This window comes from Vanessa cardui, chromosome 14 (genome assembly GCF_905220365.1).
Source record: "Vanessa cardui chromosome 14, ilVanCard2.1, whole genome shotgun sequence".
In the NCBI taxonomy this organism is placed as follows: Eukaryota; Metazoa; Arthropoda; class Insecta; order Lepidoptera; family Nymphalidae; genus Vanessa; species Vanessa cardui.
The window spans coordinates 3,653,365-3,666,278 of NC_061136.1; the positions used below are offsets into that span (position 1 = coordinate 3,653,365).

Here is a 12,914-nt window from a genome sequence, read left to right on the forward strand (position 1 = left end):
CTTAACCGATGATTGCGGATTCAAACCCAGGCAAGCACCACTATATATATATATATATGCTTAATTTGTGTTTGTAATTGATCTCGTGCTCGGCGGTGAAGGAAAACATCGTGAGGAAACCAGCATGTGTCTAATTTCATCGAAATTCTGCCATATGTGTATTCCAACCCGCATTGGAACAGTGCGGTGGAATATGTTCCAAACCCTCTCCTTAAAGGAAGAAGAGGCCTAATCCCAGCAGTGGGAAATTTACAGGCTGTCACTCTACTTTACTTTTTACTTTACTTATGACGAATAAAAAAAACCCTTTATTTGCCTTGGGGTTAAAACTTGGTTCATACCAAATTTCGTCTAATTTTTTTATAGTTGTTTGATATACTAATAACAGTGCCACCTGATGGTGGTCACTACTGCCCATGGATACTGTCCGAAAAATTATGCATCACCGACGGTTCACAAGTTCTTCTCATGTCTGAGTTGTTAATTTCTGAAGCGGTGGTAGATTCTTGACCATCAATACGCAAGTATAACGCTTCCACATTAAATAAAGATTTTTGACTTTGATTTTGATCATTCCCCACGCCAATGAACCACCAACCTGTACTACCTGTACTAACTATTTGTAGTGTACTGTTTTGGGTGTCAATAGTTTCCTCAATCAGCTTTCAAATCGCTATACAAGAATACAAAATATTGCTCTTTGGTGGTATAACACACAATTAGTAGTGCCTATGTAGGTTTGCAATGTGGTTATATAGGTTTGTTACTTTTAACATTCTTCTATGAAAAAAAAATTTAAATATTCCGAACTAAAGCATTAGCGTCAGAAAAATAATGGTCTTTAGAATTTCACTTTCTTCCTTTCTTTCTTGACTTAATCTGTTGACTCTCGCACTTGCTTTTAGTGAAGAGTACAATTAATTTAGACTTTTTTCTTCTAGCAAAAGTTGATAAGCGTACTTATGAGATGCTTGCGTTTTCATTATAAGAGATTAAGTGATTTCAGAGATGATCGATAATTTAGTAAGGGATCTATTTTCTTTAAGTACATACCTACTCTGGTTTATAACCAAAAAGCATAGAGTTAGCTATTGTTGCAATACATATAAATACTTTTAATTGTAATTGGTTGACATTATTTTGTATTGAATACATTTAAAAAGTTTAATTACTGAGTTTCTTCCCATTTCATCTCGGTACAATTTACATTCCGAACTGCTAGTATATTTACATTTAATATATGTAATAATTCTGTAAAATGACGACTCAAAAGTGATTGTAAAGGTTCATTCGTACATATTATATTTTAAAATTCGTATATATCAATATTCTTTACACCTATGATGTATCACTTTGAATGACACCCATATTAAATATTGTTTTTAAGTGTTTAGTCATAAGTCGATGGAGTATATTTTACAATAAATAAATAAGATAAAGCTCTAAGTGAACCGTGCGTCAAACCTACATTTTTCAGTGAATATTCATCACAAGCCACTGGTCTACATAATATATATTTACTTCACTGTATTTACTTATTCTGTGTGAGAAATATATGCGTTTAATATTATCGTATACATTTTGATATAATAAATAGATAACTGAGGCGGAATTACTTTTTGCCATATTTAACATCGAGGGTTCGTACTACCAAACACATATTCAACCAAGCCTACAGTACGCAGGGCCCATTCACATTTACATTTTATGGCTATCCCCTAGAAACCCTTTCGCCTTCCCGAATAATAGGTGTTATATTCTACATTGACTTAAAACAGAAACAGCTTTGCGTATTTAATTAAAAGTCAGCCTAAGATAAGCTACAAATTAAATAAATCTGTAGAGCTATTTTATACTTGTAAAATGTCAGTATATGCGATACTTAATATAATAGTTATAATAATTTAATGATACATGGATTTAAATGGCGTATCAAAGTAATGAGACTGGTTATTATTTATTGATTTTATGACAAAATGTTATACTCATAACACTGGTATAAGGTCTGTAACTCTTTTGTGGCGTAAATGTATACGGTTTTACAATAATTTATTAGTATTTTTATATAGCTGCATAATTATATGACAAGTCTCGATAAATATTGTTTGTGAAATTCGTTGATCATAATCTGGTTACATCGTTTTTTAATTTAGTAGCATAATTAAGTGTAAATACATATACATAATATTATTAGTGCATTATTTATTTTTAAATTTCGAATACAATAATGATTCGAATGAGGTTTATAACGAGGATGTTTAACCTATCTGGTACATTGCGGTAGTTCTCCTAAATATTTTCCGCAACGTTTGTCAAAAGAGGTTAATCTAGTCAAGGCCGAGAGCTGATTGGCGGAGCTAAACTTAAATGCATTTGTATGTTGGCATACAATTGAATTACCAAGTCGTTAAATTCACACGACGTATTCAAAGGGATTTATATTGATTGTTGCTACAAAGAATTTAGGGCAAGGGTAAGACTATTATTGCAATACCTGGGTAGAAATGACTATTATTGACTGTTTACTTATTGAATAGCTACCTGTCCTAGCCTTTGGCCTATTCCAATGGAAAAAGGATAATCAAACTTGAGATTTACGTATTTAATGAGATTTGCTAATAACTACTATATTGTGTACTATTCAAAGTTTATGATCAGTATATCTTTATTTGCAGATCTTTATGAGCAGAGATGTCACAGTGCTTAGAACGCGTGCATATTATCTTATGTTGTTTATTTGACTTTTTTCCTGTTATGGTTGGAATAGAGTATACAAACAAAGGTATTTAACTTCGGTTAATAATTATATTTTTTAATAGTGCATTAGATCAATATTGACAAACAATGTATCAATTTCATTCACTAGCGAATATAAGAGTTGTAAACTTTAATAAAGTCGATATCTCATCATCAAACCATCTATCGTGTCAAGATTATGTAACATTATTTCTTGGCACTTAACCAAAATAATCCTACTACTATTATAAAGGCGAAAGTTTGTATGTATGGATGTATGGATGTTTGTTACTCTTTCACGTAAAAACTACTGAATGGATTTGAATGAAACTTTACCACAATATAGCTTATACATCAGAATAACATGTAGGCTACAATTTTTGAGGTGTCTAATGTGAGGTCGTAAAAAAACACATTTTTTGCGCTTACATTGCAATTCTGACTGAATCCTACAAGATAGATCAAAACAATGTACTACAGTATTGTACAACTTAAAAAGGTCTACAAAAAAGTCCGTGATGGTATATGTTTATCTCTTAGGAATAACCCACAATAACCATTTTTTATCCTTTACTTTGTACGAGAAATAATGGCTTATTTACGAAGCGATTACTAGACTAGACGGGACGAACCTGAAGTCCATGCGAACGAAGTCGCGGGCAAAAGCTAGTTGAGAATATTTTGTGAGTCTTTGTGATTTGTTTAAAAATAGAATGTCTGTATAACACGAATTAGTGCCACATATTTGATTTAAGAATAGTTCTTTTGCTATCTCGATAAAATAAATGATAGAATATTCTATATAAATTTAGGTACAATTTTTTATATACTACACATACGTACGTTAATACTTATTGAACCATAATTAATTAGAAGCTAATCAAACAAGCTTCTTGCTTTACGGTACTAAATGTGTATAACATCACTGATGATGATGTAATATCTTCCTTTCGGACGCAACAAAAAATCTGCATTTTGCGCAGGACATACTATGCACAAGTGTGTGTGCAAATACAGATGCACTCAGTATACATTGTATATTTAAGGTTAGATCTCTCTAGCGGACATAATACATTTTCTTGTCAGAGGGGTTTACTCTTCAATTATATAATGTGCATAAACAACTAAAGTATAAAAAAACTCTTAGTTAATATTAATAAAATAAACAGAAAAAAATATCTTTCATTCATATTGTTAGGACAGTAAATAAAACACGGAAAGGAACGCGTTTAGGTGCCGGAACATCGGTTTTACGTACTATCGAAGGTTTCGACGCAATAAACAAATAAAATTTCATCGGATTCATCTAGGGTTTGAACCCAGAACCTCGGAATCTGCGACCTTATATCTAGACAGACCAACGAGGCAATCACTGATGTTAAACGGTATAAATGACGTGACGTTATCCTCCCTTATAAATGGGAAAATGGGTTAAGGCAAAGGGTTCTTCTAATCAGATTCAGATTGCGAATTGTAATGCTCAGTTTTTGTAACGCACTCATGTAATGCTCCAGTCTGAACTGTTACAGTATAGGATTATTCCAGCGATGGAGTGTTGTGGACTTTTCTAAGATACATGTGTTTTATTCTCCGAATTTAAATAAATAAGTAAAGCGGTTCTAAAGTAAATCAAAACAATTGAAATTTAAAAAAATCCCACTACTGAAAAAATTTCATCTCTCCTTTTTGAAGTAAAATACATTGCGATAACTTAAATACATCATTTGAAATACGTGTCTATATTATATTCAATGTATTAATTGTAACGGCCTAGGGGTTAGAACACGTACATCTTAGCCAATGATTGCGAGTTCAAACCTAGACAAGCAACACTGAACTTTCGTGTACATAAAATGTCTTCATAGCTCATCTCCAGCTCGATGGTGAAGAAAAACATCGTGATGAAACCAGTATTTGTCTAATTCCAACAAACTTATGCCCTATGTGAAACCACTGAACCATGTTACATGGTCCTAACTTTCTCTTCGAAGAGAGAGGTGGCCTCAGCCAAGCAGCAATATTCCTTCTACTCATTTGAATAAATCAAATATGATTTTATTTCTAGCGGCGTATAAATAATCATGTTTTAAAGCTTTCAAGTTGTTATCACGCAATGAACTCACCATGACTGCAAACGTAAGTGCACTTCCCCATAAAACAGCATTCGGCTCAGTCGGTCAGCATCCTGGAAAGATTGAAATAGTTGAATATAGGGCGCTCCGATTATTGTTTTGACCGATTATGTGAAAACTGTTTTTATTTTATGCATTTGAATGAAAAATATTATGACGTGTTTGAAGTTATATATTTATTTGGATCAAGGAAAGTTTATTATGCAAAAGGATTATGTTCCAGTTAATAAATATTGCGCATCTTTATTAGATCAAATTTAACGTATGAAATCAATGTAAGGACAGCAAATTAATGTACCGACAGCAAAAAAATAATAATCACAGTTATTTAAATTGTGCTACACAGTTTTTGATATTGTTTTTGGTACAGTTTTTTTTTTTTACATTTTTGTAAAAATGGCAAGTTCCATCACAGGACAATGATTATTGTGAAATACAGCATTGTACATTTATTTATTTGGAAACAGCAACTATGCGAGTTTCTTTTTGCTATATTTCGCTGGAGGCTGCTTTCCAAAATTTTGGAAGTATTTAAATATTGACGATTCAAAAACGCTTTATTCACATTACATTCTAAATGATTCCGGTTATCAATTACGACAACAATATTAAGTGATCGCTATTTGGTGGTAGAATACCTGACAACTGGGTGGTACCTAAACAACTTTGCAACGAACCATACCATCAAGTATAAATAACACAAATCCCTTATACATTATAGAATATATTATGTAAATTAAACTTTTAAGTACTACTGTTAAAGATATAAGGTCAGTCCAAAAGGAAATACTTCATAACTAAAGTTACAAACAACAATTTGTCGGTAAGTTAACTTCGCAAGTGTTGCATGTTATTGTATTAAAGCGTTAAATTTAACATGTAACATTATATATGTGACTATTAAACATACTATGTAGCATATATGTTATGTTTATGCCGTAACTGTTTAAATCCGACCGTTAAACTAAGTTGTAAGTTTCAGAACAATGGTAATCTTACAATTTTGCATATGATGTTGCATAATTGTTATATAAATTGGAGTCTAAGACATATAAATGATTGTTTTATGAATTAATAAAATACTTTCTTTTAAGTAATTAATGCAATAAGACCTAACATGCTTTTATAAAACAAATTTAAATAACAACAACAGCCTGTAAATTTTCCACTCCTGGGCTAAGCCCTCTTTTCCCATTGAGGAGAAGGTTTGGAACATATTCCACCATGCTGTTCCAATGCGGGTTGGTGGAATAGACATGTGGTTAAATTTCTACGAAATTAGACACATGCAGGTTTCCTCAAGATGTTTTCCTGCACCACCGAGTAGGGGATGAATTATAAACACAAATTAAGCACATGAATATTCAACATAGCTTGCCTGGGTTTGAACCCGCAATTATCGGTTAAGATGTACGTGTTCTAACCACTGGGCCATCTTGGCTCAGCTTTAAATAAATTGTCATTTTATTTCTAATCAATCTTATTTTTTTATATAAATCAAATTTCACCCTGTCAAATCTTCCCGTAGGAATGTCATAAGAGATCAGAAATTAACCAGGAACGCTCTAGAAATAAAACAGCTGTCATAAATCAAGTGGTCGAGTACGCGATAAAATTAGCTGAATCGTATTTAATAAATCAAATATACAGCTCATAGATGTTGACTGTTTATAATATCAATCAAACGTAACCGCGTTCATGGTATTTATTAACACGTTCAATGCTAAACGAGGTCTAATAAGCCTGGTATCTAGGGAGATACCAGCCTTATTAGACCTCGTTTACCACACACAGGGGTGTGGCTTAGAAAAAGATAGACTTCTCTGTCGTGCTCAGGCTAACTGATATATTGTAAGAGAGTGATAAATATATTCATAGGATGCCTCTTGAAAACAAAATCCTATGGTGTACCTACTTATTTTTTGATCATGTATGGCATTCAAGACATCAAATTCGATCACATTACAGCATTATATCACAATAAGTTTAGTAGTTTCTTAAGCGTTACGAGGTCTAATAAGCTTCGTAAAGGTATTATGATTTCATACGTGGTATTAAAGGCCTGGTACCGCAGGAATGGAAAAATAAAGAAATGATGCAGCAGCCAACGTGTTAATAGAATGTTGATATTAATCTTACTCTAAACGCAAGTGATAGCAGACCCATTGCTGGTCTAAAACCTCCTTTTAAATTCCAATAAGATTTGTAGATACATACGTTTTTAACCGATACATGCAGACACGAGCTTTTCTAATTATGAACGTAAATATAATCAAATGAAATTTCAGTGTTTGCTTAATTTGAACCCGCTTTTAATAAGATTAATTAAAAACTAAATCATATTATCCATTAAAAGAGTACTTTTTAGAAAGAAACGCCTCGAGTTAGGCCGGGTTCCATCACACGACACTAATTACTGTAAAGAACAGCAGTGTAAATCTGTTTTTAATTTGTGCAACTATGCTAGTTTCTTGGCGTTTCTTCTCGCTAGAAGCAGCTTTCCGAAACGGTGATACGTAGTATTTTTTTTATGGTATAAGTTGGGGGACGACCATTTGGGCTACCTGATGGTAAGTGGTCACCATCACCCATAGACAATTGCGCTGTAAGAAATATTAACTATTCCTTACATCTTCAATGTGCCACCAACCTTGGGAACTAAGATGTTAGGTCCTTTGTGCCTATAGTTACACTGGCTCACTCACCCTTCAAACCGGAACACAACAATACTGAGTACTGTTATTTGGCGGAAGAATTACTGATGAGTGAGAGTTCGAAGCCCTACCACCTCGCCCTATTTAATTATTGACGATTAAAAAACGGTTAATTGCTAAGTTTACTTGAATAGATTGAATGATTTGATTTGATTTGACTTACTATCTCGGCTAAGACTCACACACTAATGAAGATTTATCCGCTAATATAATATCAAACAATAACAGCAGTTTCGACAGTAGACTGTTTTTATCATTAATATAAAAGGTTAGTAAAGTTTCTATGAATTGAAATCAAATCAAAATATACTTTATTCGAGTAGGTTCATGCGAGCACTTTTGAAGCTCCATTTAATCGATCCTCAATACAAAACTCAATATAAGGCACTGGCAGCATTTCAATATTCCTTACCTTTTATAATTATAAAAGAATAAGTACAGAGTTTGTTTACGGTATATACAAAATTAATTAAAGCAATTAAGTGCTTCAATTCGTTCAAAATTTCCTCGATGAAAATCAACAAGTACTGGTCCGTGCTTGAGTGAATAATTTTTTAACTACCGTGCTTGATTTGTTATTAGTGTATAACGTTCGTCCAAAGACTAGGTAAGGTTAGACTAGTTAAGACTAGGTAGGACTAGGTTTAAATCCAGGATTTATGGTTATTTAAAAATATTTATATGGTATTTCGGACTTTATGAGAGTTACACGCTTGTGCACTTTATTAAAATTATAGTTTTTTTTTAAAGTAAAAGCAAAGGCTTAGTAAAGTGAACTAGCAAATCTGGTGAAATCATTTCGTAAGGAAAACATTATGACTTCCACAGATGACGTTACCTTTCCCTCCTTTTTCTCTCTTATATATCTATATTGTTTTATTGTATCTTTTCTTTAGTTATTAATTTAATTCACACGGGATTTTTAGTAAGTTTATTAAATACATAGAGTGATTTGAGAGGAAAGTTTTTGTATATACAATTTTGTAAAGAAACAGGAAAAAATCTGTAGTATATTTAGTATCAGTATAAGATTGATACTAACAATATATGGGCTTAGTTGTATTATTATTTATGACTCTTATGTTGTGTTTAATTATGAATGTGTGCGTTAATTTTATATTCGGTTTGAATGTTGGTAAAATGGCCTGCGAAAGTCTGTGGAATCAATATTTATGACCTTGTTAAGATTCAGCGCCCAAAGCCACGAATAAAATGGTAGCAACACATTATACAGCCGACTGGCGTCAGGATTTTGATGTATTTCGGAAAATAACTGCGAAATTTTAGACTAAAAAAAGTAAAGTAACAGCCTGTTAATTTCCCACTGTTGGGCTAAGGCCTCTTCTTCCATTAAGGAGAGGGTTTGGAAAATATTTCGATGAAATTAGACACATACAGGTTCCCTCACTATGTTTCCTTCACCGCCGAGTACGAGATGAATTATAAACACAAATTTAGCACTTACATATAATGGTGCTTGCCTGGGTTTGAACCCGATATCATCGGTTAAGATGCACGCGTTCTGACCACTGGGCCACCTCAGCTCGTAGATTTTAGACTATTTATTGAGAAGTCTTTAATTGAATCGTCAAAATCTTAATGGTCCGCTATGTAGTTATAAGTTTATTGATGTCTTGAGCAACTGACGTTCTTATTCATAGCACGTTGACGTTTAGGTTGAAAGGAAATACGAACAATGGCTGGCCATCTTGAGTTCTAACGTTGTAGAGACGATTATTGTTTGGATTTTCTATTTTTAAAATTTAATTTTTATTGAAAATATATGTGTCCAGTAGAGATTGAACTGTTAGACACTATTATTATCACTATAAAAATATGACTTTAAATATTTACAGGTAAATCCAATTGCTAAAATTCACTTTCCAATACTAGAATTAACAAGAATATTTTTTTAAATCATGTTACGTATCTTTGTACATAATTAACACAGTATGAAGTTATCAAGTAAGAGCAGACTCTTACAGTACAGTACAGTACAGTACAGTATTATATATAATAATAAGTACAAAATTAGTTTGATATTCAGCCAATAAATAAATAAAAAAAAAAAACCAAAAAAATATAACTCACTACGATTATTTATTTTATGGAAAAATAACTAACGAAGAAATAAAATCTCATTGCGGGTTAGTTTTACTATAAAGTCTAAATAAAGTAACGCTTTTAATTAACATGTCGCAATTATTCACTCAAAGTTATTGTACGATCATACGTACTAGTCTTTCAATAAATAATTGTAAGCGCAATTAATTAGAGATTAATTAAAAAAAATCAACGCTGGCTGGAATTGAGAATATTAATGTTAGCAGCATTTCCTAGCTTTTTTTTAAATCGGATTTGTAAAAAAATAGTCTATATTGTCAAATTTATACAAGTCAAGATTGCGTTGATAGGACACGGGAATATTTTCGAAGACTCGTTAAAATCCTGTCACGAGCCTCTTCGTTTTTCAAGTAGATAATTGGTGTTAAAATTGATTTCAACTTCGTTTTAATAAGATAGCGATTCGTGAGAACTCGTTAACTTTCGTGACAGATTCGTAATTTTTTTATTGCTTGGAGGTGAAGGACAAGCAAGGAGCCTGCATGATGCTGTGTTGAATGATCTAAGGCAGTGAAAAAGTATTAGATAAAAGGAAAGCCTGCAATGGAATTTTACAGGCTCTTTTAACATATAAATTTTAATTGAAGTCTTCTGTTGTATGAAATACTAGCGTGGTGGGTACTTTGGTTTTGCATAGGTGCAATAACTGATATCAAAATAAACTAAAGATTTTTTTTATTTACGACATTCATTTGTTTTTGTTTTTTGGTATAGGTTGGCGGACAAGCATATGGGCCACCTGATGATAAGTGGTCACCATCGCCCATGGACAATGACGCTGTAAGATATATTAACTATTCCTTACATCGTTAATGTGCCACCAACCTTGGGAACTAAGATGTCATATCTGTAATTACACTGGCTCACTCACCCTTCAAACCGGAACACAACAATACTGTTATTTGGCGGTAGAATAACTGGTGAGTGGGTGGTACCTACCCAGACGGGTTTGCACAAAGCCCTACCACCAAGTTAGACACTTCTAAAATTTTCAGTGTTTCTTTATTATAGTCCCATGTATTATATACAAAAACATTCCTCTCGAATCACTCTATCTATTGAAAAAATCACATCAAAATCCGATGTGTAATTTTAAAGATCTAAGCATAAATAGGGACAGACAGCGGTAAGCGACTTTGTTTTATACTATCTATTGGGGCAGTTAAAATGATTTTACATAAATATTTGAATTTCGAATTTGAATTCGTTACCAAAAACAATCCTTTATTCAATTGATGTACTAAAAGGAATATAATTTATTATTCAGGAATTTGTATAACCAGCATTAAAAGTGTGTTCAGTTTCAATTGTTGGTTGGAACTGGTTAAAAATTCATTAGAGCCTTTGTAGATAAACATTCTAACAGTTGAAGTTTCCTTTGACGACCTGAGTGATATGTACACCGGTTTTCATGGGTACGCCTCTCCGAGGTTCCGGGTTTGAATCCCGGCCGAGTCGATTTAGATAGAAAAACTTTTCTATGTTGTCTTGGATGTTTGTGGTGTAGTCGTTACTTCTGATTTTTTATAACACAAGTTCTTTAGCTACTTATATTGGGATCGAAGTAACATATGTGATGTTCTCCAATACTGAGCAAGCTAAAACGTGATGATTTGATAAACAAGAGTCGAGATGGCCCAGTGGTTAGAACGCGTGCATCTTAACCGATGATTGCGAGTTGAAACCCAGGCAGGCACCGCTGATTCATGTGCTTAATGTGTCTTTACAATTCATCTCGTGCTCAGCGGTGAAGGAAAACATCGTGAGAAAACCTGCATGTGACAAATTTCATAGAAATTCTGCCACATGTGTATTCCACCAACCCGCATTGGAACAACGTGGTGGAATATGTTTCAAACCTTCTCCTCAAACGGAGAGGAGGCCTTTAGCCCAGCAGTGGTAATTTACAGGCTGTTGTTGTTGTTGTTTGATGATTTCTTATAAAAAAGTGTGTGCAATCGAAATATGCACGAACTCACGTGCAAATAATTTAAGAAACGTGCGAAGTATCATGTACTCTTCTTTGTTGACCTTGTAAAGAACACGAGTTATGAATTTATTCTCTTTTAAAAATGATAATTTTTTTTATTAAGTATATCTTTATTTTTAATACAATATTTTTCATTAATAATTCCCTAATATACAACCTCGTGATAGTATATTTCAAATAAACGAAAACAATAATATAGATGTAGGTTTGTATAAAAATTATTTGAAAACTGGGTCAACGACTTTTCTCTCAAATACGGTACGGTAATATAAATTTTTCATTTGGCTAATCTGCACCTCGTATTTTAAAATGTGTAAACCAGCAATGCGGCTAAATTATTAAACTTTATAGTAAATATATAAAAAAAAAAATTAAAATCGAATATATTTTCAATGAAATCACAAGTGACCTAAATAAATTTTCAATGAAATTTCAAAATATACAATCTATATTAATATTATAAATGTGAAAGTTACTCTGTCTGTTTATGACGACCTCCGTGGTCGAGTGATGAGTACACCGGTTTTCATGGGTACGCCACTCCGAGGTCCCGGGTTCGATTCCCGGCCGAGTCGATGTAGATTATAATTAGTATTCTATGTTGTCTTGGATCTGGGTGTCTGTGGTACCGTCGTTACTTCTGATTTTCCATAACACAAGTGCTTTAGCTACTTACATTGGGGTCAGAGTAATGTATGTGATGTTGTCTCATATTTATTTATATTTTCGTTAAAATGTGAAAGTTTTTCATCGTCTTTTTTTATCGCTTCACGGCCAAACCGCTGAACCGAATTTGATTAAATTTGGTATTTGCTTCATAACAAATTTACTTGAACTGCAAGGCAGGACATACCTAGGCTACTTTTTTACTTAACACATGACAACACCCTTAAACGCGAGCAAAGCCGCGGGCGACTAATAGTATTACAAAAAAAAGAAAACCTCATCATATCTTCTTAATATAATCTACATTTCAACTGTTAGCAGTTTCATCTTCCATTTAATCCTATAATATAACGATTTAAAACTGCTTTTATAATAAGCCTACCTGGATAAAGAATTAATTGTATTTGATAAACCAGAAAGGTCTTTGAGAAATTATAATATCGAAAAGGGCATAACATTCTCCATTCATCGCCCTAATCCAATCAACTTCCTAAGTATCATTTAGCACCATTCCGGTTTCGCATTGGAATAAGGGTCTATATTAAACGTATA

At 32.9% G+C, this 12,914-nt stretch overlaps 1 protein-coding gene across 6 annotated transcripts in view; it reads right to left on the minus strand.

Moving 5' to 3' along the window:
- Window positions 1-12,914, minus strand: part of LOC124535114 (chaoptin) — a 91,858-nt gene that overhangs the window by 33,624 nt on the left and 45,320 nt on the right. For all 6 annotated transcript variants that reach the window (XM_047111186.1, XM_047111187.1, XM_047111188.1 and 3 more), the window contains one exon: window positions 4,860-4,921. In XM_047111186.1, the coding sequence (XP_046967142.1) occupies window positions 4,860-4,862 (3 nt within the window). In that variant the 5' untranslated portion in view covers window positions 4,863-4,921. The remainder of the gene's footprint in view (window positions 1-4,859; window positions 4,922-12,914) is intronic.